At 31.7% G+C, this 24,751-nt stretch overlaps 1 protein-coding gene across 6 annotated transcripts in view; it reads right to left on the bottom strand.

Annotated features, from left to right (window-relative positions):
- LOC137925826 (serine-rich adhesin for platelets) overlaps positions 1 to 24,751 on the bottom strand; it is a 69,603-nt gene that overhangs the window by 40,647 nt on the left and 4,205 nt on the right. For 2 of the 6 annotated variants that reach the window (XM_068769289.1, XM_068769304.1), the window contains exon 1: positions 21,468 to 22,146. The exons of 1 other annotated variant lie outside the window; for it this stretch is intronic. In XM_068769289.1, coding sequence (XP_068625390.1) covers positions 21,468 to 21,594 — 127 coding nt within the window. In that variant the 5' untranslated portion in view covers positions 21,595 to 22,146. Of the gene's footprint in view, positions 1 to 19,176; positions 19,439 to 19,937; positions 19,992 to 21,467; positions 22,148 to 24,751 lie in introns of those variants that run through there. 3 more of the 6 variants (XM_068769296.1, XM_068769323.1, XM_068769311.1) reach the window with 3 other exon arrangements.

Below are 24,751 nucleotides of genomic sequence, written 5' to 3'. Positions count from 1 at the left end.
ATACATTGCGAAACGTCTGTTTCTTTACTAGTATTTACATTGAAAAATTCCGCGGGCTTAGGATGGCAAAGGGCGCTTAGTCTAAAACCTTGCTTAAGTATTAAATCTAGAAAACTCCCTCAGGCAAAGTTTGGGGGCCGCTGCATGTTTTGTAGTTTAAGAATTGTGGACCAAAATTGCTAACTTCGTAAAGTTAACTTTATTGTGTTCTAAATTAATCTGATTATAGTGAGTTCTATTTGTATTAAAACATTCAAATCTTGACGAAACCCTATGGCTAAAACAGATAGTTATGCCATTACATAAAATTTTCTTAAAAATACTTTATCTAAATTTCTCTATTTTAGACCATACGATTACTTGAGCAATTTAAAAACCGTTCTATTTTATGTTCGTCCTTGATTATAGACCATATAGCAATTTATCCCACGCGTTACAATTAAAAAGAAGTTCATCCCACACCAACCGTTGAGCGGCTGTGATCGCTATTGGTTAATTTTATTGCAAGATGGCCTCATAAGGCCGTTCGTGGTTTTAAGCCTGTATCTGTTTAGTAGTTTGACACCCAACGCTCAATGTTTAATTATGCGTATCGCTGATGAAATTGTTAATTATACTAATAAAGCATACTAAAATTTGTGACATTAATTACATACCTTAAAATTCTTCAACAAAGTTAAAGTACTATTTTGTCACTAAGACATATTAACCCATGAAATATACAATAATTGACAAAAATTAATGCATACAATATTAAAAATGTTATAAGTAAACATATCAGTACTGTACCATACTGTACCATCGAGCAGTATTGTAAATATTTACTTAAGCATTTCTACTAAAATGAAACGTGGGTGTCGAAGGTAATCGGGGCGTGGATACAATCGTTTTGTGCTAATATTGACCAAGGAGTTTGCTGACACAAATTCGTCTATTAAAAAAGTAACTTTCGCCGATGTCACAGCCTAATGTAGGCAGTAGGCAAACACTTTCCACTGCGGCCGCGGGAGTTCGCTCATTGTGTTCAGCGAAAGTCGAACAGAAACAAAGGCAATGATGTATAGCCAAGACGCTAATTTACAATTTATAGCGTGCTAAAAGTACATTTCATCAATATGTGATTTGTTCTAAGAATTTGCAATTGATTATGAAAAATTAGGTTTTATTGTGACCATTTTCCTATTGGTGTTTGTTATGTGTGATATACGCCTTTACCCTATGTTCTAAGGACTGGATAGTAATTAGGTATGCTAAAAAGCTTTACATGGATAGACAGGAAAACATCAGAAAATTTTAATGAATTGGCTATGGCTCAAGAACTCTAACTATGGACGTAAATTTATATGTTAGTGTAGGATTTTTATTTAAGTTCATAACAGTTCTCGGAAGCTTTGCATTAACAACGCTTTAATAAGACGTAACTTCTAAGTATTCCATTCACTTCGCGGGTGCCGACTTAATAGTACTGTAGGGAGAAGGGACGGACATGATGCTTAGGGCTGACAACCCTCGTTGTATGTCTAGGTAAGCCTTGCAATATATTGGCGTTCTCCCTCACAGACCAGACTCAGACCTCTTTATAACTAATCAAATTCTAAAAGATCATTTCAGAAATGAAGCTTCGGAATCGAAGAATAAACCGTTCAGATTTTGGGTTACAGAGACTGCGTGTCGACCCATACACACCCATACATCAAAGCATAAGAATTCGCCATGATTTTTTTTCTTAATTACTTCCTTTTTTAGGTATATTTATATCACAGGGAACAGTAAATTCCACTAATACACTGTGAAAAGCTATTGCTTAAAGCCATTACTAGCCGAGCAAAAATATTTCACACTTCTATTTTTACACAAGCGATCTGAAATTAGAATTCTGAAAACGGCCTAGAAATTGGCACACAAGCCTCGAGCCATTCAACAGTTGAGGTGCCATTAAAAACGAGCGAAATGTATGTTTTGCGAGCGCACGACATATATAACACCAGAGAAAATTTTTTTATACATTATCTCTTCAATTCTCTGCGATCCAAAAACTGTATGGTAAAATTATTCATGTATGTATATGACAAATTATAGTTTCACAATCGAAACAAATAAAAAAGTGTGCGTCTTATTAGATTATCTGAAAGAAATAATAAAGGGATCACATAAAATCATAGTGAAAAAAAAAATCAAAAGATACGGTGTACTTGTAAATTACTAGAATAAGCAATGTAATCTATTTTACACACTAACAAATTAAATTATTCGCTTATAACTAAATGTAGAAACCTACTAACATTTTCCCCAAAAAAAAAAAAAACAATATCTTCCTATTTTCTCTCTTCCTATTTCCTTCAAGTATTTTATATTTATATCATATCTATAAACACCGCTTTCCCTAGCGACTGTAGAGGACGTCGTTCAAGGTACTGTTAGTCACGTTAGTCGGTTGCGTGAGTCTCTCGTACTTTTATTTTTTGCAAATAGAGAAACTTGTTTCTACCATGGCACACTTAAAATTCGACACCTTCGTTACAAAGCAACTTGTAGTGTAGCTTAACCCGGAAACTTTTTGCACTCTCGTTTTATTACCAACCATCACGCTTTATCAATTATTTTCGGACTTTAAGTTTTATTCAATTGTAAGCCGGGTTATGTAGCATAGAATACAAAATGACTTTTTATAATTTTTAAAGCACAAAGAAACAGAGGAGGAAGGTGGTTCAGAGCAAGAACTTCTGTATATAACATAATTGAACTATGAATTAAAACTAATTTTTAAAGGATTTTGTCGCAGATAACTTATATATAAGCACCTATGATAACGGATATTTTATTTTATTATTATTTATGATATTGTGTAATTTTCGCGTAAAACTAAGAAGTTATTGTATGAGAATATGATTTTTATAACGTAAAATGAATTCCTCAAAGAAAAAATATATATCAAAAACGCGCAGTTTATAAGTGTGTAAATCGATTTAAAAATAATTCAAAACTATTGCTTTAGAAAGTTGAATTGACAGTTTTTATTTATGCTTCTCTTAGATAGTTGACCGCAACTTGCTCGTACACCTAACCATGTAAGTTCGACGTAAGTTATCACCTGCCTCTTCTTGGATACGACGCAAACATGTCACCAAGCTCTCTCTTCTCAATTACATTCCGAGAACTACATAGCAACGTACTAAGTAAATATACTGTATAATATTTTTAACTATGTATATTTCTTTTGCAACCTTTGATTAAAAATAATTAAGGTTTCATTGAAAGTATTTTTGAAACGACAGTGCAATGTATTGAAAATTGTGAGTTTAACATATGAGTTCTTACTAATATAGTGGTAGTATCTTATTTCGACTTCTTTATTTAATTAGTAGTTGAATTATGACTATTAATAGCTTTGAGATAAACACCGGGTATTAACTATTTAACCTATGTTTTAGCCTTGGCACTCATTATCTCAGCGAATGAAGCAAGAAAAGGCATGCAGCCAAACACTGTATACAACATTTATAGATCATCATCTATACAACATGTATAAATTTTAAGATCAGTTCTACTTTTACATATAATATATTTTCCACAATATGTTGAATGTTATTGTATATTGTTTACAGCATTAAACAGCCGATAAAACTAATTTAAATTTCTTCTTCTAGGCCAAGTGTAACCCTATTCAGTTTCACCATATTTTAGCTTTCGTCATAAACAGAGGTTAAAAGTTAACTTGTTAACTTTTACTTTGACTATTTTATCTTAACTTGACTATTGACTTTCTTTGCCTATTTTATCTTTTAAATTTTAGTAACTGACATTTATTTTTGTCTCGTCGTTTCAGCCTATAGACGCCGACTGCAAGGCAACCTACCTTTGCCAAAAATATTCACGGAGGATTTATTTTACCACAATCGTCACGCTTGACAAGCGGCTTGGCAATTGCAGTATGGTATAATAGTACTCGGAGGACGCTGTTTCCCGTTATGTGGAAACTTAATTGAGAGCTGTGACAATCCTGTATAATTAACGCAGAATGTATAAATTATGTAAGATTGTATCCCAGGAATCGCAAGTCTTAATCCTATGCCGCTGGGCCATCACTACTCTTTTATCTATTTGTTATTTGTCATCCGTTGTAAAACAAACAATATCAATTCTCATTACTAAAGTCTTGTTACGTTTTTTAACAGTAGTCTGTCTTTAACGATTAGTTAAAGCACAAAAAACTACACTAGTTTTATATAAATATTTACCTTGTTTTACTCACTTTTTAAAAAAATCAGTTTATTTTAATAAACGTTGAGAGGAATCTTCAATTAGTATAGGATCGCATAAATAGGTATAGTAATTTATCTTTTTTAGCTATTTATTTTAAACTCGTTTATGTTTTCCACTCTGTAGCTATCCCTCTTTTAATTTTAACAAAATTGAAACAAAATTGCCAATAACGGAGATACTTGGCAACTTTCACATATTTCTATGTAACGAAAATTCAACATTAACTGAGCGCGTAATTAAACTTAAAGGGTTATTTTTGGACACTTCCATGTGAAATGTAATATAAGAATACTAATTTGACGCTTAACACAGTACAACAAGAAATTGAAATCCCACACAAACATTAAATGCAGTCACACTGTTAGTATGTTTACATGAGCAGTAAATTAATTTGTATAAAAAAGCTAACAGTGGTCTTTAAAGAAGATAACCCAATCATCACCATCATCAATAAGATAACTCATAAAAAGTAAAAACAAGTAAACGTTGCAAGACCTACTCGTAGCGATATAAATAGAAAGGTTGTTGCACTTCCTTGCTGAATCGACGTGTCTAATCTCCAGGCAAAAATAAATCTTACATTATTCGAACACATGAAATAGTTTTTAATAAAAAATAAGGAAGAGAGTGGAACAACGTCTAAGATGGAGAGATAAACTGGTCCTTTTCCTCTGGGACTGATAAAAGCGTTTACAGGATTGGGAAGCTGGGAAAAAAGATGCCAAAGGAACAAAATAAAACTATAATAAATAATATTAGAAACTACTTTATTTCTATTACATTAAGAATTCTTGAAATTGAGAAAAATCTCGTCGTTTCTCCTTAAACGTGGCAGAATGAGCATAAAAAGAGAAAATTGATAATAATTTTTTAACATTATGTAAAGTTAAGGTACATAATTAAGTAGTAGTAAGTTTAATTTTGATTTTAAAATAGCTCCATGCAACCAAAGCTTAAAGAGCTCAATGAATACAACTCCATGACTTGGTTCTAGCAGGTCGGGGACATTTGTCACACGTATAGTGCCAGCGTGGAAGTCGTATGAGAAGTATAATATATAAATAATAGAGATAATATATAAATATAAAGAATAGAGAGGACTTTGAGAGGCCACCACGAAGTCCAAATATTTCACAATTACACAGCCCAATTAGAGCTTGGTCATGCGGATATTTATTAAATAATGTAAATATTAATTTGTTTCACATATGCGATGTTGAAGAGGCTGATCTCATACGCAACGAATGAGTTCTCCGTATATAGCATGTGCCACCAGTCATCCGGTCTGTCATTAATGGTTTGATTGTTTATGACCACCATATTCAAATACTTTACGAATCTTTCATAGACTATATTCGGAAATAGAACCAATATTATTACACTTACTTATATAATTAATATTTATAAGTCATGTTTTATCTATCTATACATCAATCACTTGTAAATAGCGTTGGCAGTAGAAGTAAAGATAAGCTTATTACATTTTTGTCTAGAGTTCAAAAAATAGTGACTGTTTTATAGACAACTACGTACAGTATTATATAGTCAGTCTAACGTTAATTCTCTAACTTATCACTTGAATTATGAGACAGTTATTAAACAGAAAATAATTTAGCTTTAGAATGAATTTCTCTGCTACTATATTATAGACATTGTGAAATGACCACCAAAAACCGGCCGTCCGTTGTCCGTTTGTTGTTGGCTCTTCTCATATCAAGGAGCGTTTTGAATACACTTTGTTAAGTATAATAAGTTGAAGGATGTCATTATAGGCGAGCTCAATCTGATTCTAGTTTATATCAGTTTGGACTCTTCAGGCATTCATTCTTCTCATGACGTACACGAGTGATTACTGTAAATGATGCTATGCGAATATGGATATGATAGTATAGTAGGAATAGTATTAATAACATCAAACAAAAATAAATAGTATTAATAACATAAACAACGGATGTTAGATGTAAAACGTTTGACATTGTCATAAAACCTATCTTTTTTGTCCGCATACGAGATATTTTTCAATCAGAGTTAATCTTACTAGACCCTTTCGGTATCACTTGAAGCTCTTACAAAAAATTATAAAAAGGACTTTAGGCAATATGTAAAAAAAAGTTGAAAACAATTTTTTATTTACTCTAATTGATATACAATATATACTACATAATATATACTGTACACTGCATACTTCATAGTATATATAATTGGAGTCATTAAACACAATCTTTACACTCTGTTAATATATAATACACTATCCTCGGTTAAGATTTCCTTATTTTTTTTGCTAATTTTTTAAAAATTTTATTGATAATTTGTACTTCTATTGTCGTTATTTACTTATTAATATTTATATTGTATAACCTTGGAATAAATATAATAAAATACATTAAATTATTCGTCGAAGCACAAGTTTATAACACTAAGTACGTACACGTAAACGCTTTCTTCGGCGACTAAGTTAATAAAATTTTAAAACTTCCTGAACTATTAAGGGAAGAGTGATAGAATAGCAGGATTTATTTCATTCCAACAATCCGGTCTGGTGCGCTATTATAACGCATCCGCTTAGTAACCCTACACCTTTTTGAACTGATTAAACAAAAATTAATTACATGAACATCCGGTGTAGGGAACACATAAAATTGCATATTCGTCGAGGAAATAGGAAGGTAATTTAATATAACTAACGTACGTTTTATGTCTAGGTAATATATCATGACGATGAGATTTAAACGTGCATTGTAAAATTGAGTTGCTGCTGTTATTATAATATAATAATTAATTGTATTTATTTAGATTGAACCCGTGGAAACCTAGTACATCCCTAAATAATCCTTTACTATGGTCCCATGGTTCATATACTAAAATACTGTAAGTGGTAGCACAAACTGTAATGTATAAAACTGGACATTGCTAGGGCGTTCTAAAGATATCAAGATCACTAATTAAAATATTAAAAAGAAACCAAAATAGAGATTTTAAAGAACTAAAATACTCAAAAACTGTAACTACCCATTAAACTTGTCGTAGTAGTCATTCCAACCACAGGAAGTCTATAGATGGACATATGTCCCCCCCCCCCCCTAGATTTCCGATAAGACTGGTGGGATGCCTGCGTCCAGTATCTGTCCGTCGTTAAAGAGCTTTAAGAAATCAAAAATATAAGAGATATTGTTGAGGAAAGGGTTATACACAATAATTTAACTACATAATAATTTAAGCCGCCTTTCTCTCCGTATATTACGTACACAATACTTCTAATCAAATAAGGCCACGGCCCGTAAATTAACAAAATATTAAATAATTTTAAGCACAAAATCATTTCGAACGAAAGCAACTGTATCTCGAACTTCAAGACAGGAAATTAATTCTGATACTTTATTCTCTATTCAATAAATTTCAGCTGACGTTTTGAGGCGGTGAAACCGGCTTATGATCTATCATCCATCAAACTTTCCAAGTGCTAGATCCAATCAAATAACTATGCAAATAATTATTTATTAGAAAATATGAAATTATATTAATCGTACAGCATTAGAAAACTAATTCGCTACACCTTAACTCTAATCTATTTTAATCTAGTTGTGCAGATTTCTAACAAAGTATTGATTTAACTTACCTAACGTATCACGTTAATTACGATTAAATTACGTATTACGAGAAGTCTGTTTACGTTATAAAAATTAAAAGTGTAACCATATACGTTAACAACATATACGATTTTTTGCATATCAAAGCAACAATACGCCTCTTAGTCAGTGTTTAAATATAAAGTTACCTCACATCATCGCGTTGGCATTGGACTACAACTCTTAGCAGCTGGTTGAAGTATTTGGCACTTAATCGATGAACGCTGATAATTGATCATGGCATGTGATTCAGGTCATAAAGATATATATATACACATATATATAGTAAGATAAATATGTATAAATATAAATATGTTTTATTTATATATTTTAAAGAGTTATTAAGTCTTAACGTATATAATTAATTAAAGTTCCTCCATAGAGGTTTATAATTATAAATGAACTTGAAAAGTAAAGGTCAGTGATGTCTTATAGGCATTTACGATTTCCGTAGAACCAAGATGGTAGAATTATAGAAGGTTTAGTCTAACTTTTTTTTTAGCAATTATGGTCGAGGGTTCTTTTGCAGAACTACGTCTCGGGCCATTATATTAGGTATTTCAAGGGATTGAGCCGCTAGCGGGGACGCTTGATACGTATTAGGCATTTCGTTTCAAGGTTGCCCGAGAGAACCGAACCTCGGTAAATTAGGCACGATCATTTGCAATAGTCGAATTAAAATATTTATACTATAAGGTTTTGTTATTAGATTCTTAAAATTACATTGAAGAAACATCTAAGAGACGGTCAGAATACGCGAAGTGCAGGCCGCTTTCAAAGAGTCTTATAGGAAATATATGGGGCATGGCTATGTTCAACAGTGGATTTCCTTCGGCTGATGATGATAATTACCTATATTAAAATAACAATTGTTTTGAAAACCCTTACTACAAATATTACATTAATTCAACTAACTAATTACTCATATATATATATAAATTTTCCTGTTGAGTACCATAATAAAATATTATTTTACCTAGTACTTGATTTTGCTTATGCTATTTTATATGTAACTTATGAACATCGCAATAAATGTGCTTTTTTACCTATATATATATTCATAGCCCATACCATCGTAGTATTTCATTTATCTATATATTGTATCGTTTCTGAAGATGTTAATGCTGTTAGCCCTAAGGCTTTTACAGCTTCATCGGTACTGAGTTCACGGAGCGGAAGGGTCCGTGAACTAGATTTCAATTATCTACGCATGGACGCTTGTATGAAATTCGAAAATTTAATAAAACTTTCGAAGAGCATAAGAATAAGTTCCTGTTCGAATATTTATTTTTCAGGAGATTTATTGTCGTTTATTTTCTTTAATACAATAATGATCTGCCACGTCGTAAAAAACTTACTACATATAAAAATAATTTTATAAGAGGTTTTGGAACAAATGTTATTTATAGTTTTATCAGACCAATATATATAACATTTGTGCATCAAAATAATATTGTATTTAATGTTATGATTGTTAAATAAAAAGTTATTGCACACTTTTTATTACCAAACATCACAATAAATATTTTGGAATGTTAGGAATAAAAATAAAAATAAACAGTAATAAACAACAAGCAACCAAAAGAAAACTTTATATTGCATTTGAGACGCGTATCTCACGCCTCCGGAGTGCCTCACACGTAATAAGCCGTGTCAGACTGTTAGCACGGCGTCTGGGCAACATCATCACCAAGAACGAGTATTAAATTCTTTCGTTTTATTTTTATCCTCGCCTGAAAGAACGTTGTTAGTTGCGGCTATAAATAATATCTTCAAGTGTTGTAATAACTGTGTGAGGTGTTAAAAAGATAACATTCATTTGTTAAAAAAGTAAATCTTCTTTTTTAAATAGAATTTATTGTCCAGGAAGAAACAAAAACATTTTGGTTTAGTTACAAGATCTCTTCGGTGTTAAAGAAATAACAAAACTTGTGATTATTGCCGTGAACTATTTCTTTTACGGAAAAATGTGGGTAAACACAAGTTGTTCACATTATGATAACGTGGAAGCGTTAAACTAAGTAAGAAAATCTTTGATTTGTTAAGTAAATTATTAAATAAAGAAAGCCATTGAACATAGGCTATGTTACATTTAATAACAAAGACAATTTTTGTCTGCTATCATAATAATTAACAACAAAAAATGGACACACTCCTTTGAGTACTGGGAAACATAACTGTTTACAAAATTGTACAGTTTTAAATAACTTTTAAATTGTATAGACACCACTTAATGTCAGAATTTTCAGTCTCATTAGCATGATGATTTGCAAACCGAAGACAAAGAGTTAATTATACAACTAATTAGGCTGCGTCATTTTCACGTGAGTTCCAAATTTTAGTAAAATCTCATACCGTTAAGACAAAGGCAACGCCCACTAACTCATTGCTTCAGTACCTACATGTTAACTTTGTAAGTTTAATGGTTATTTTATAGTTAATGACACAGGTTATTAAGTCTAGACTGGCAGCGACGGGCGGTTCGTGATATCGGCTTTACACGATCCAAGCACTTTAATAGATCAACTTCAACGACTTCGTCTTTCTCTATTGTCTTCACTAACGTTGCTATAATTTACAATATCGTTTTAATACAAGAGGTGTAATATATTCCGCATTGTAACTTAAACATTAAGAATGTATTTCCAAAGATCTTAAGAGTTGTATGATTGATAAAAGAACTTATGAATTTATTGAGCATACGCTAAAATTATCCAGTCACAGTAAAACTACTGTAAGAAAAGGTGGATAACTAAATGTTTTTTTTTTAATTAAGGGCATTTCATAGATAATTATAATTTGTAGAAAACTATAACATTTCAACCTTGATCCAGTTTATAACAAATTGTCCAATATAGTACCAAACTAGATCGTAGTTTCCATGTAACATTAATTATTGCTGTAGAGAATCCGTCGCTGTCCTTTATAAAACACGGAATTAACCATTAAATCAATTATAATCTTAAATATCCTCCATAAAGTTAACAATGGATTTTACAAACTAGCAACTATTTTTCAAGGATTAAATTAACAGTAAGGTAATTAATCGTTATTTATATTTTGACAAAAACACTTTTGCTATGAAAATTATCTTTAATGTCAAACAGAAATTTGAATTATGGTTTAACCTGATAGCATTGTGCGTTTCTTGGCAAACATTGCTAAATTTTCCAACTAACAACTTGATATATTTTCAACAAAATAAATTGAGCAATTAAATTTATATTCAAAATGACATTTACAGTTTTTTATGATATTTTGCAATTTCTTATGTAAATTTAGAAGAATTAGTTCATTATCGATATTACAGATGTAGGTATTGTTGCACGCCTTGTTATATTGCTACTGTCAGAACAGTCTCTGTTAATGTACTTTTACATTATTAATAGAAAAAATCGATTATTTATACAAAAAATACGTGTTTATTTTGTTTTAAAAAGAGCAAATTTGTATTAAAAGCGTTACAGCGACGATCGTGATATACTAGAATCCGCAATTGAAAGCGAGTGAGCATTGCGCTCGATAGGTTATTGGCATCTTGGTGCAGAACGGCGAGTGGAAAATGTCCGTGGATCGAACCGACGGCAGTAAAACTGCAGGGAAATGTTGGCGGACGGCCAACGTGCTCCGCCAACGTGGCCTAATATTCTTTGAAGGAAACTATGCACCCTTGTTGGGTGTCCGGTCACTTTTTTGCACTTTTAAATATTAACGTTACTGCAGTTGCGGTTTCCAACCTTACTGTGACAACACTGTATTATCATAAGAGACAAAGGTGTCGGCGAAGTTAAGTAAAAGTATCCTTTGAGATGGTGATTGGAATAACCGATTTGCTATCAATTTATATGTGGAACGCACATCCAAAAATAAATGCTTCAAAAATAAAAATTCACATAATGAAAACATAGTAAAAAAATCTACCTATCTTATTTATTATTTGTTATAAAATTTGTGTTTACTACCTGTCCCTGCAGACTTCTCACAGTCAGAAGTTATTGTCTGTCGCATCAAATATAAAAATAAGTTAATGTAACATATCACTATATACACTATATACAGGATGATATTAGTACTTGCTTCAAAACACCGTACATTATCCTCGTAAATATCATGTGATGTATACTTAATTTATATATGAGACAGATATTCTTGATAAATATACATAACATTAGTTTAAAAAAGTAAATATCGATGTCTGTCCCATTAGTGTCACTGACATTAATTTATTGAAAGTATATCGTAAAATACACTGGGACACAAGTATGGTAGGATTTCAATTATAAATCTGCATATGTTTACTAACAAAATCTAATTCCAAAATTAATGGGAGGTGATGTCATGATCAAGGAATTTTAACGACATACCGGAGCGAGGGGAGCGAATTAAATTCGCACCGACATTACGATCCCCTGTCGCACGCCTGGCGTGACAAGGATAACGTCGGCTTTTTGGTTTCAACCGCATTCAATGGTTTAAAAACCACATCATCCATGTTAAATTCAAACACTACTTGTTACTTTTCAGACCTCTTTTTTATTAGTTATTAAAACTACATATTCAAGATGAATTAGTAACTTAAATGATATCAATTATTTTAAAAAAATGTTTAACATATAATGGACTGAAAACCAACATGGACAACGCATTAATGATGATAATCGAACGAGAAAATTTGCGGAGAAAATTTAACGAATTCATAAAATCACTTTTTCATTTTTAAGGTTTCGTAATCAGAAACACTAAAGTCAAAAATGTTTATAAACTGTTTTCGTAGCATAGTTAGTTCAATATAAATCTTAAAGCTTCAAATACTTAAGCATTTGAGCAATATGACTCACGCTTATGAGTTATCAAGCAATCTAATTTAACGATATTAACTGGGAACACAATATAACACGGCGCGTGGGGGAGCCGAGGACCCTTCATTACCTACATTTACCTCACGAACATGTCAAGTCTTTAGATTATTGACGTAAATGAGAATTTTTAAGAAAATCGCTTAAGATTTTGTATAAGCCAAACTGTCAATATCAAAGCCTTCGCTTTTTCATATAATTAATAAATCCTTTGTATAAAAAATTCTAATCAAAATTTATTTTAGACTAGGTGTTATACTCGTCGTGATAAAATAAAGATTAATATTTATTAAACTCTTACTTAAACTGGTTCAACAGGAAGGATGTTTAATATGTAATTTTTGTTTCCTTTTACAATATTGTTGTAATTTTAATTTAAGCATTTGATATAGAAATAAAATTACTTTCTACTAAACATAACAATTTCTACGATTCCGCGAATAAAAGGGTTGTAGAGAAACATATTTAAATAAGTTGCTAAATGGAGTCGAGAAAAGGTCTCAACCGCTATCAGATGGTAAAAGTCAGTCGCCTAGTATTAGGGAAGTAACTGAGGATATTCCAAGCATGGCCGCATGCTTAACCAACTCGAGTCCATAAATGACTTTCTCACTGAAACTTGTTTTGTATCAAGATATAACATGCGTTTACTGGGCACTGCCTCCCTTCGTGTTCTAATAAGAATAAATGTTACGAAGAAACTTGTGTAATTTTATACGTTATAAATTCAGAAGACATATTACATATTATAGAATTTCCTTTTTAGTTTATAAACCATGCATAGTTATAAATGACTCGGAAATACTAGCATAGGGACAGATGCTTTATAATTCACCTGGTGCCCAAAGCATCCTGTCGCATCTTTAAAGGTCTAGACAACTTTTGTCGTTTGTTTTACATAAAATCCTTGTTTTAAAATTACTTTATCGCTATCGATGATATTATTTTATTATATTAAACGCTTCGTAATGAATTGGGAGCAATGTTATGTACAAAGTCTACATAATATCAGCTGTCCATCACCCGCTTCGCGTGCCATAAAATATAGAGAGAAATATTAATTATTTTAATGCACACCCCATTAACCTGCGAGTAGAATTTCGTAAAATTGATTCTTAATTGATCTCTATTTTACAAGAGGAATATTCGTAACAAATTAAGTTTCTAAGCCTTTATGGTCCCTATGAAGATTTACATACATAAACTTGTGCAATATTAATCGAAGATATGCTTCTTAGCTAATTGTTAGAACAAATTGAAATCGGAATAATTATTTACCTGCACATGTAATATTCCAATATATAAAATTATACATACCGTCAAGTTAAATAAAAAGAGTTTACGTATTCAAATTTAAAGTCGACCCGTTGTTATAGTTTAAAATAAGAAATTATTAAACCTGTAACTACCGTAATGTCGGTAACCGTGAAATTTAGACTACAACCGAATATCCAGTGTTATTACTTCACCAAACAGTTTAACAGACTTACTATTTTCTAGTCTTATTTTATTATTTAACGGTACATAAAGATTTTAGTCTTAAGTGCTGTACCATGAACAAAATTAATTTTCAGTCTTACATTATTTAAAATGTAAAACAGTTAAACAAAACTATATTTTACCTTATTTTATTTTTATACCATACAAGGTTCCAATCATATAATCGGAAAGTGCGACAAATATTATTGTAATTAAATAAACAAAAAATTTACATCATACATTATCTATTATGGTTCCTAATCACGCGTACAATAATAATTCGGCAGAAATAAAACATTCCCTATAAGGTTTGCACGCGCTTACCCAACAAAAAAGGTAAGTGTATGATGGACCGACTTTCGATGCAAATAAAACATTGCACAATAAACACGACGATCGAACACGAATACTATACATAACCCTACTTTCCCTGAAAGTTATTTTATCATGGTTATATTTTACTTTCTTGAAGTTTTAAAAACAAGCACAAATATATAACTTTATCTTAATGTGGAAGGTGTGCTCACAAAGAAATGATACCACAAAGAATTTAGACATTACTACAATATAACTATGGTTAACGTCTACGCCAGTTTAATCATTTAACGTCACATATTTCTGTCTTTCCTTTCAAAAGCTAACTCTTTAACTAACCTAGCTCAAAACTATGTCACCGTGATACACACGTTACTGTGAACATAAAATCGGCTAAGCTAACGTTTGCCGTCAAATTGAAACTCGTTCGTTGCCTTTTAGGTTAAAAAAACACATCAAACTTGAATGATACGATCAGAAACATAACTCATACGCGATATAGTTAAAAATAAGTTCAATTAGTAATTTAGTTATTAGTTTAAGTGTTTTGGTTATATTAAAAATAAATTTACCAAAATTACATGAGAAAGAATTGTCATTTACATCAAAACATGCATTGATTTAAACTTGAGGCGTTAGATTAACTATTGATCTTCATTTAAATTAAACATTTTCAATTTTAACTTTGTTAGAGAATCACGTAATAATTTTCTTTTTTAAATTAACTTTTCTTTATTACAACTTATATGGATACTGATAGGAGCGTAATACAGTACGTAAGTGGCAAATTTAGAAAGCGGATAATTCAAATTTTCTTGAACAAACAACAATGCGTGGTCAATGTTTTAGAAACATCTCAATTAACACGAGCCAGTGCGAACTATGTTGGTGAATCATTCAAGTTAATAATCACGGAAGCTTCGGACAATACTGTTTGTGATTATCACAAAAAATTCAATAAGAAAAGAAGGCAAGCGGAGTTGTACTGTGACTGGTTTCCTCTTTTGGTTTTATAAATAGTATTTATCATTATCCTGATTTGAAATCTTTATATTTAAGATAAATATTCTGTTGAAAAGATATTAAATTCGAATATACCAAGAATATATAATAGGGTTAGTTTACTTTGCTTTCAGTACATTTGCCAAAACTCATTTCTTTATCACTACGGTAGTGCTGGGTCAATATTTATGTCTGCGAAAGCGAGGAAGGCGAGGGTGAAATCGATTGCTTGAGGAAGCCTCCCCTGCGACAAGGGGAACACTCATTCAAGGGTAGCATTGCATGCAGACCGTGCCCGTTTTGTATGTACACATATATTTATCTTGAAGAAAATCTTTCCACTTTCGCCCTTAACATGTTAGCCTATGATTTGTTAAAAACAATACTCGTTTATTTTATTTGACACGATGAATGAGTATTTTTAATTATTTATCTGATTTCTGACATCTCCATGTATATAACAGATTTCCACCTATGTACATATTACAATATCTCTGGAAACATACGGTTTAAAGGCTTGAAATTCTGCAGGTATATTCCTTTTGTCGAATAGAGCTCGATTAAATTGGGAGATTTTTCTCGCAAGTTGTATTGAGGAGGCGATCATTAACAAATCTATTTTCAAACTATAACCTTTATAGCTATAAAATCTGGCTAGAATTTTTAGTCGTGTTAAAAATTACTAACAATGATTTTCACGAAATTACACCCTCAAAAGGTAATGGGTCGACGCAAAGAGGGCGGGTGACGTTTTATATTGTGTTAAAAGCATATTTCACACGGGTGTTATCAACTATAGACATCATATACTTTTTAAAACTAATCATAAAAGGCTTAACATCTAGTACTTTATAATGGTGTAATAAATTCTCTGATAAGAACCGATCTGTTTTAAACGACGTGATCGTTGTCCGACGACTACCTTGCACCGTACACCCATTGTGTAAGAATAACAATAGAATGCAATAAGTTTTCAACAAACTACTTCGTTAAGTAGGAACAATGGATACAACCATTGAGTAAATCATAAAAGCCTCTGTTAATATCAACTTGGAGTTGAATATACTTCCTTCGATGTACATCGTTTGTGACAGACAATACTGTGTTTAATAACGCATAGCAAGTGTTACTAAAAACGCAATAACATAAAACATCCTTGCTTCACTGAATGATTCAATTCATGCGGACTCATATATGTACAATTGAAATATTTAAAAAAGATAATTCAACTACACATAAGTATATCTTAGTAACCTTTTGAATATTTTTATTTTTAGTAACTTTTTGAATATTATTACGTTTAGCCCAATACAAATAAATAAATTGTAAATAGCATTTTCGGAGTCTCTATCTCCTCAACAATTTTCAATTTTCACAAAAACAAATTCAATGCAAATGCTTTTTTCGTGATAAACGTACGTTTTAACTTTTAATATAATATAACCATATATATATTAATTATAATTACATGTAAGTAGTTAGTAGTTTAAAAAACCAAAGCAAATTTAGTGTGTAGTATTCTTTTCGTAATCAAAGTTCCTTTTTTATTTCCAAAAAAAAAAATGAAGTCGTTTAAAGATCTAAATGAATCCCATTGTTATTTAAGTGGTCATAGGTCACGATAAAGCATTTAAACATTGCTTTAATATATGAGCCATATCACACACAATGCTTATTATTGTGAATTGAAAATCTATATCTAAATAGATATGTCTGTGGGTTTTTACTATGAGTTAACGGTTTATGTTTGCAATAGTCTTTAACATTAAAACAACCCGCTGTGTATATTTCGTTTATCTGTAAGTGTCGCAGTCGTTAACTTCGTTTTGTGACTCTCGTTACCTTGATACAACTGATAATGGAAATTGTATAAATGCATTACGACAATCAAGAGATATTTCGCAGATAATTTTTGTCTAGTAGAGATAACCGTAGTAATTAAGTTCCGTTAATCTCATTCAGGAATATCATAAGGGTCTAGCTTTGTGCAACGGTATTCGGAATTTTGTTTGGTGATGGAAGGTCACTTTTTGGCCTGATGCCATTCCAAGGCCTTGATGACGCCTATCCTAAATCGCAGTAGTAACCGTTAAGAGTAAATGAGCTCAATGGAACTGCTGGGGAGTTGCTTGGATAGAGGAGAGGCTACCCCGACTTCAGCTGTCACTATATGCGTTCAGTGCTCTGCTTTAAAGACTCTCGAAGATTGAAACTGGACTTGGTCAGATGCTATTGCCTCGCTAATATTACTGCCACTTCGGGAACGCGTTAGTGCAGTAAGAAGTAGCGGAAGAAACTTCGGCAACTTCCATCTAGGATGATCGATGTCTCCTTTATGAGAGGACAAAAATTCTTTATGAGCTGTTATAGTCAGTTGCAATTAGTATCACTTTCCAGAAGTGGAAGCCACAAATCGGCAAAGGACCTTGTTTAGGTCGACGGAAGACACTGAATCCCACAGATGCAATTTGAAACATACCGTGAGGCCCATGTTCAGCATTGGGCGACCTACGGCCTGAAATGATAATAATGATTTCGGAGACAGACCGAACTTTTCAAAAATATCTTTTAGAAGGTGTAAATATTACTTTTATGATATACTCAAAACAAAATTCCACGTTTAATATCTTCATATAATACACTGAACACTAAGAATATTGATTTATTTAAAAAAATATTGTAAGATGTTAAGAATTGACCAGTGTTTAGTCAACGGTAGTAGACTTGAAAAACTGCAATTTCCCTTTAAGCAACAATTCATTAACAATTAAATCCTATTTCTCAATTTTTCAATTGCAATTAATTATTTATTGATCAACAGTTTTAACATACATAACATTTCAGAAAATTTAAATATGTAATAATAAATAGTTCAAATTATACATAGCATTTAGATAACTGAAATACTTCCATGTGTTAGCTCTTATTTAAGTTTTATAGCATTCATGATCGTGATGAAACAGCGACCTCGCTCGCCTCAATTACACCAATGAAAGAACGACGGGACAAGTCATCGCAATTTAAAATATTACGTATAGCTACATATAATAGATACATGCTAACACAAGATTTGAACTGTAACGATAATTTGAAATGTAGGTACATATAAATAATATCAATATTAAAATTAATAGATTGACATGACCATCAAAATCCTGCGTCATATAAATAATTGTTAAAAAATACTGTTAGCGTTGTAAGGTCATATTGCTTGAAGAAACGTTGATAAACAAAACATAAAACACAATATGGTCAGGTAGATGAATTCGTATGAATAATAAATAAAAAACTTTGATAAAACACGTATACTTAAACATTATACATGCGCTGTAAGTTACTTATTCACGTTCGGTATACAGTTTTCGATAGGTCGGCAAGGACGGCTTACAAGACGATGTACCATTAAGCCATAGTCGTGCATTCATTATAAAAATATTTCATAACTGCTGCAATGCGTATTCATTTAAATTTAAAAACATTTGAGCTCTAATTAACATCTTAAATACTCTAATTTTTTCAATGAATCCTATAAATTCGAAGCAGCCATCATTACAGTAAGTATGCATGCACCTACCTATATATTTATTATATACTTAAATATTTTGAGTCATAATAAGAGTAAGGCATATATTTACCATTAGGGCGAAAGTCTGTAAAAGTCTTGATCCGCATTTTCCTTTCTCAATGTATCCTTTTTGATCGTTCGATGATATTGTGATGCACCGTTTTGTTATATCAGATTTATTCATCACCAAAAACTTGGACACCGCGAGAAACACCTCACATTTTGCGTCATGAAGAATAATAAATAAAGTCAGAAAGGACACAAGATATTAAGAATTTTTTAACAACCACTTTTCACATTGTTTTTGCGCGTGACAAACACAAGTAAAGACACTGAAATGTGAATATAAGAAAATTATTATTAATCGAGAATTGTACTGTGTACACGTATTGCTTGATTTGACAGCTGCGAGCGCGCTATCCCGAATTCCCGATCAGAATATCGGGGTGGCGATTCGCTTGAACGGACGACGCTTAAACCCAACGCGGCAGAGAGGGACACCCGATCCAAAGCAATGAAATTAGCCGCACGTAGGGGGAACACCGGGAACGAGATGTAAATAGAACGGGACAAACTGACGTATACTACAACAAGAACGTCAAATGTTTTGATCCTTTTCAACTAATGATATTTTTTTGTGTAACAACACATTTGTTTCTCGAATATTACTGTACACTTTTGGTCATTCACCAATGACTAATATTTAAAAAAATCTTTAAAAAAATTAATCACTTATTAAGTATATTAATATAGTAATAAGTATATAATGTCAAATCAAGCAATATAACACAGTTTTAGCACTATCATTAATACTAATAAGATAAAACTGACGTTGTTAATCGGATCAGGAATACACCACCGCCGTATAAAACGTCAAACGCGCAGGCGCAGCGCGCGTTACTGTAGTGCGCATGCGCGCGAACTTCACTCTGGTCAACGTCACTTGCCCCGCGCTGCGCGCCATAAGGAAAGTTAAAGTTTATAGGAGCTTAAATATACTGTTTTTAAAATCTTTTCACAATACGAAACAGTTGTAAATAATCGTCTTGTTTAGAAATACGATCTCATTTGAAATCTTTAACTACAAGAGTGTTTCAAATATATAAGTTCATTTTTGATATTGTTAGATAAGTCTTCATACATGTTTATTTTAATAAAAACGTAACTGTAAATTTGTCAACTCGGGCAATAAGGCTGGACGATGATCTCTTGTTAAAAATGAAACCGTATGACTGCTTTTACAAACCTTTAATTAACATCGTTTTTTGTCTTTAGCGGAGACAACTCCGTAATTGAGGTAGATAATTCAATGTAGCGATTAAACAATTTAAATTAAATATGTAATTGTTTGTTGTGTATTGAACTTTTAATAATTTTGTTGTTTGGGATTGCTTAATGTGAATATGACTCAGTTCGATCGGGTATAATTTTCAAAAATACATAGCACCTAGTTATGAATTATATTTTTTTTAATCGTCCAAACAATAACAGATGTTTTTTACATAAGGACACATTGCAGAATTTTCTATCTATAACAACCGAGAAAGGTTGTCATTGTGTTTAGAAATATATGGTCTTAACCTGACTAGATGTAGGTGTAAAGTTAAAAAATTATTACTGACCTAGCATGCCTGACCTTACGTTGACAATCTTATGCGTAAAACCTGTTCAAATAGTCATTATTTTTTTTTAAAACAAGTTAATTCCACATACTTCATTTATAATATATTTTTATAACAAACTGAATAATTTGTAGCATAATACGTTTCAATATGTTAATTACATATTAAATGTCTTTAATTCAAGTCGTTATTTGCGACTTATTGTTATTGGCAATAGATTAGTTGATCCGTTATTCTGAATAATTAATTAGAAAACAGTAAATTATGTTATATTTTATAAATAAATTGCCCAAAATGTTTTAATTATTTTTAATAAGTATCAAATTTCCTCAAAGCCATAAGTTATACTTTTTATTTTATTTTAGTTTATTTACCTTGTGTATATAGTATTAAAAGAAAATTATAATGAACCAATACCAAAGTAAACATCTGATTAAAGCAGTAGAATAACTTTGTCACTTTTTTGTAATATAAAAGATTGTGTCAAAAAATTCCGATCAGCCATCTAGTGACAATTAAAGTAAATAATAATTAATTGATTATTTGACGTTGTAAGCGACGATTGCTTTCAACCTGTACATATTACAATAAAAACACTAGATGGCGCTTATATCTAAAATACAATATTATGTTTACGATGTTGGTGCTAAGTGTTCGAAGTTGTGCTATTACTTGAGAGTTAATGATTATGTAATTCAAAGTCTTTTGTACAACAAGTATAAACAAAATAAAGTAATACCTTGCTTTCTATCTTGATTGTCCTTCTCTTCAGGTTTTATAATCTGATTTTCACTCACAGAACTATTATTTATCAGTTCATAAATTTTAGATAACACGCATAACACTAATCCGATCATGGTAAACATTAAAAACACGACAGCCTAGTTGTTATTGACTGAATATTTTTTTCTCTTTTTAAGTTTTACTTTCCACGTTTGTTTTTTTATTCTTTCACAAAACACTGTCTTTAGATTGTTTTTATTCAAATACCACTTTCTTCTCAACATAACCTTCGTTTAAACTTGGCACTGCACTTTTTAAGACTATTAACAGATGTGTTATTGTAAAGTACTGTGTTTATCTTGAGGTTATCTCCCTTGAAGTCAGTTGTTCTGGGACATGCTAGAATCGTCTTTATGTACGCGTAGGTGAATCTCGAATGCTACGCTACGGGAGCCTTGACGTGATTTTTCAATAAGGCTATAAATATATGCCACACGTGGTAAACCATTTTTATGTCGGCGTAAATTGCACTTCATGATGCGATAATTAATCTCACGAGAAAATGAACCTTATGTGTCAAGCAAATAACCGTTAATTATAAAATTGAACATGAAAAATATAACATATCGGATCGAGTGTGTTGATTTAACTGTGACGAAGGTGCAACTTTATCTATTAAAGGGCCATTGGGACCCGATTGTCGGTACGTGTCGGGCCCAGGAAACGCAGAACGGCGTATAGCGGTAACCTGTACAGGTATATGTTTTGGAGCGCACTGCGTGCCGTTTGGAATATAAAAAATAGAATACTTTAATATGATCTTCTTGGTCTATATTTAGTAATAATAAATGCTATTTCTGCAGTGTAATTTATAATATGTTATTTTGTGTTATTGTTAGGGATTCACATTATTAAAAACGTTTCAGCAATTTATTAGACGATACCAACCTTCTTGGTCAGTTAAATGCCTAATATGCAAAATAATAGTATTATGAAAATAATATGAAAAATAATAGTTCAAACATTATTATTTTTTTATTTTTATTAACTTAATTATTAAAAATAAACACATTTTTGGTAAAAAAGTACCTGAAATGTTAATTTAATGCCTGAATTTTAAAAAAAATCAGCTAACTGATAGACTTCATACTGTCAAAGCTTGTCACAGTTAAAAAGAAAAAACTTGTCTCTTGTATGTCTCAATAATGGACGCTTCCTTCCAAAACTAAAGTTTTCAGTAAATTGTATAATTTCAATAATTTAATTATAGTTTTGTTATAATGGTACACAAAATTTTTTGTGATAATGATACTACACACTAATACGACTTTTGTTCGATTTGGTGTCAAATATTTGAAGGCCAGGGCCAATTATTTTTATTTAATCTGTGGTTTTGTATTATACATTATACTAAAAAGGCAACATTTTCAGCGGTGTGTTTCCCGCCTAATTGATATTATTTTATGTGTAGACATGAAAATAATAGCCGTTACCGCAACATATCGGTAACCTGCTCAGGATTTATTTACTGCAAAAAACGGTTACGGCTACTGAGTTAATACAGCGGTTAATAATAAATACGTTTTCTTTTACCTGACTTATTGTATTTTTATTAATTTTACATTAGGTCTGTTTGACGTCATTAACAATTTATTCTAAATTGGAACCAATTACCTAGAAATTAGCAGAACTCGATTTTCATACCCAGTCCGGTTTTTTTTCGACCGGACTGTCACTGCTACCGAAATGGCGTTTGTAGATTCAGCGAGTTGGAGGTGGCAGAGCGCAGTGTGCGCCTACTCTAAGACCTCTTTCAATGTAACTAAGTTCCAGGGCTCCCGGGTGAGCCTAGGCTCGCGTCGCTGTTTCACCGGATTAGGCACAGCGTGGCTTATTTATTTTTATGTCGTTTTACTTTTCCATAAATTCGTTTCAATCAAAAATGAACAATTTTACGACCACCATAAAATTGTAAAGGAATAATCCCTGTGCCTTTTACTAGATTGTATCATTTTGTTAATTTCAGCCGTAGAACGTTCGCTGTTGGACATTGATCTCTTCCATAAATTTTTATCAGGACCGGCTGGAAGTTGCTTACATCCAGTATTTTCCAGCGACCTTAACAAGGTCACTTGTGCACTTTATGAGTGGACGTCTTACGCTAAGCTTGCCCGTCTCTGAACTCCAGTGAAGGACGTTAAGGACCCATCTGTTCTGCGCGTTGTTTTTCCTGGCCACTATCACTTCAACTTGCTAATCCGCAGCTACGTTACAAATTTATTTAAATGTAATAAGATAAATATTTTCCTTTTATACCTCATAAATCATTAATTTACTTTTCGGCCCGATAATGCTTCTATGAAAAGCTTTACCCTCCACCACAGGTCATATAGGCCCTGTTGGGAACCTAGAGTATTAAGGGCTATATATTAAAAATAATTTATTAGGAAAAACAAGAAATACCTGACTCAATAATTCAATAATCTTCAGAGTAAGCTTCTTTTCTTGTTTGAGGTGGTTGTAAATATGTAAACTTCTCTAATATCAACTACCACCATAAATTATTTTATCACTTTTTTTAGTTCATAGCCGCAACGCACCGGAAGAATAGGAAGTATTTAAATAAAACGTACGTAATTATCTGTAATGACCATGTACGTTTCTCGACAAAGGTTTTTAATTACGTGTCACAAACGAGTTCTAATACAGCTCAGGTACGTTAAAGGTAGTGAAACTAGGAGTTGCTGCGCGTTTACAAGAACTTCTGATCGTTTATCGTGACATTCGTCGCACATCCGTTACTTTAACTCTAATCTAATTTAATTATTCAGAAAACTCGAAGGACAACTAGTATGTAAAAAATTCACTAATTTACGCGTTGTAATTCGTTCATTGTACATTTATAATTTTATCAATAAATGTTAAACATAAAAAATGTTTATTTTTACTGTTACAGCATACTGTATGTACGTATATACAGTTTAGCAAACTTATAAAATTAATAATAATGAAAATTATGTTCAAGGGACCAGATTTTACATTACTAAAACTGAAATTATAAAAACAGTTAAGTAGCCAAATATCAACTCGTATGGAAAATAGATGGCACGCATACAAACTAATAGATTCTTATAAGGTTTTTTAAGGTTCTTCAATCTTGTAATGAAGAACAAGCATAGTAATAGAAAAATCACATGAAGGAACAGACATAGTTAATAACTAACTAAAAGAATCTCAGAAAGGGTAAAATCTGAAATAATATGAATAACACTAAAACCATGGAACCGGTCGTTTAGATAA

This window comes from Battus philenor, unplaced genomic scaffold (assembly GCF_028537555.1).
Source record: "Battus philenor isolate CCGP_79_NKW_IND1 unplaced genomic scaffold, ilBatPhil1.0.hap1 SCAF_10, whole genome shotgun sequence".
Lineage (NCBI taxonomy): Eukaryota > Metazoa > Arthropoda > Insecta > Lepidoptera > Papilionidae > Battus > Battus philenor.
This window is presented reverse-complemented; position numbering and strand designations above follow the sequence as displayed.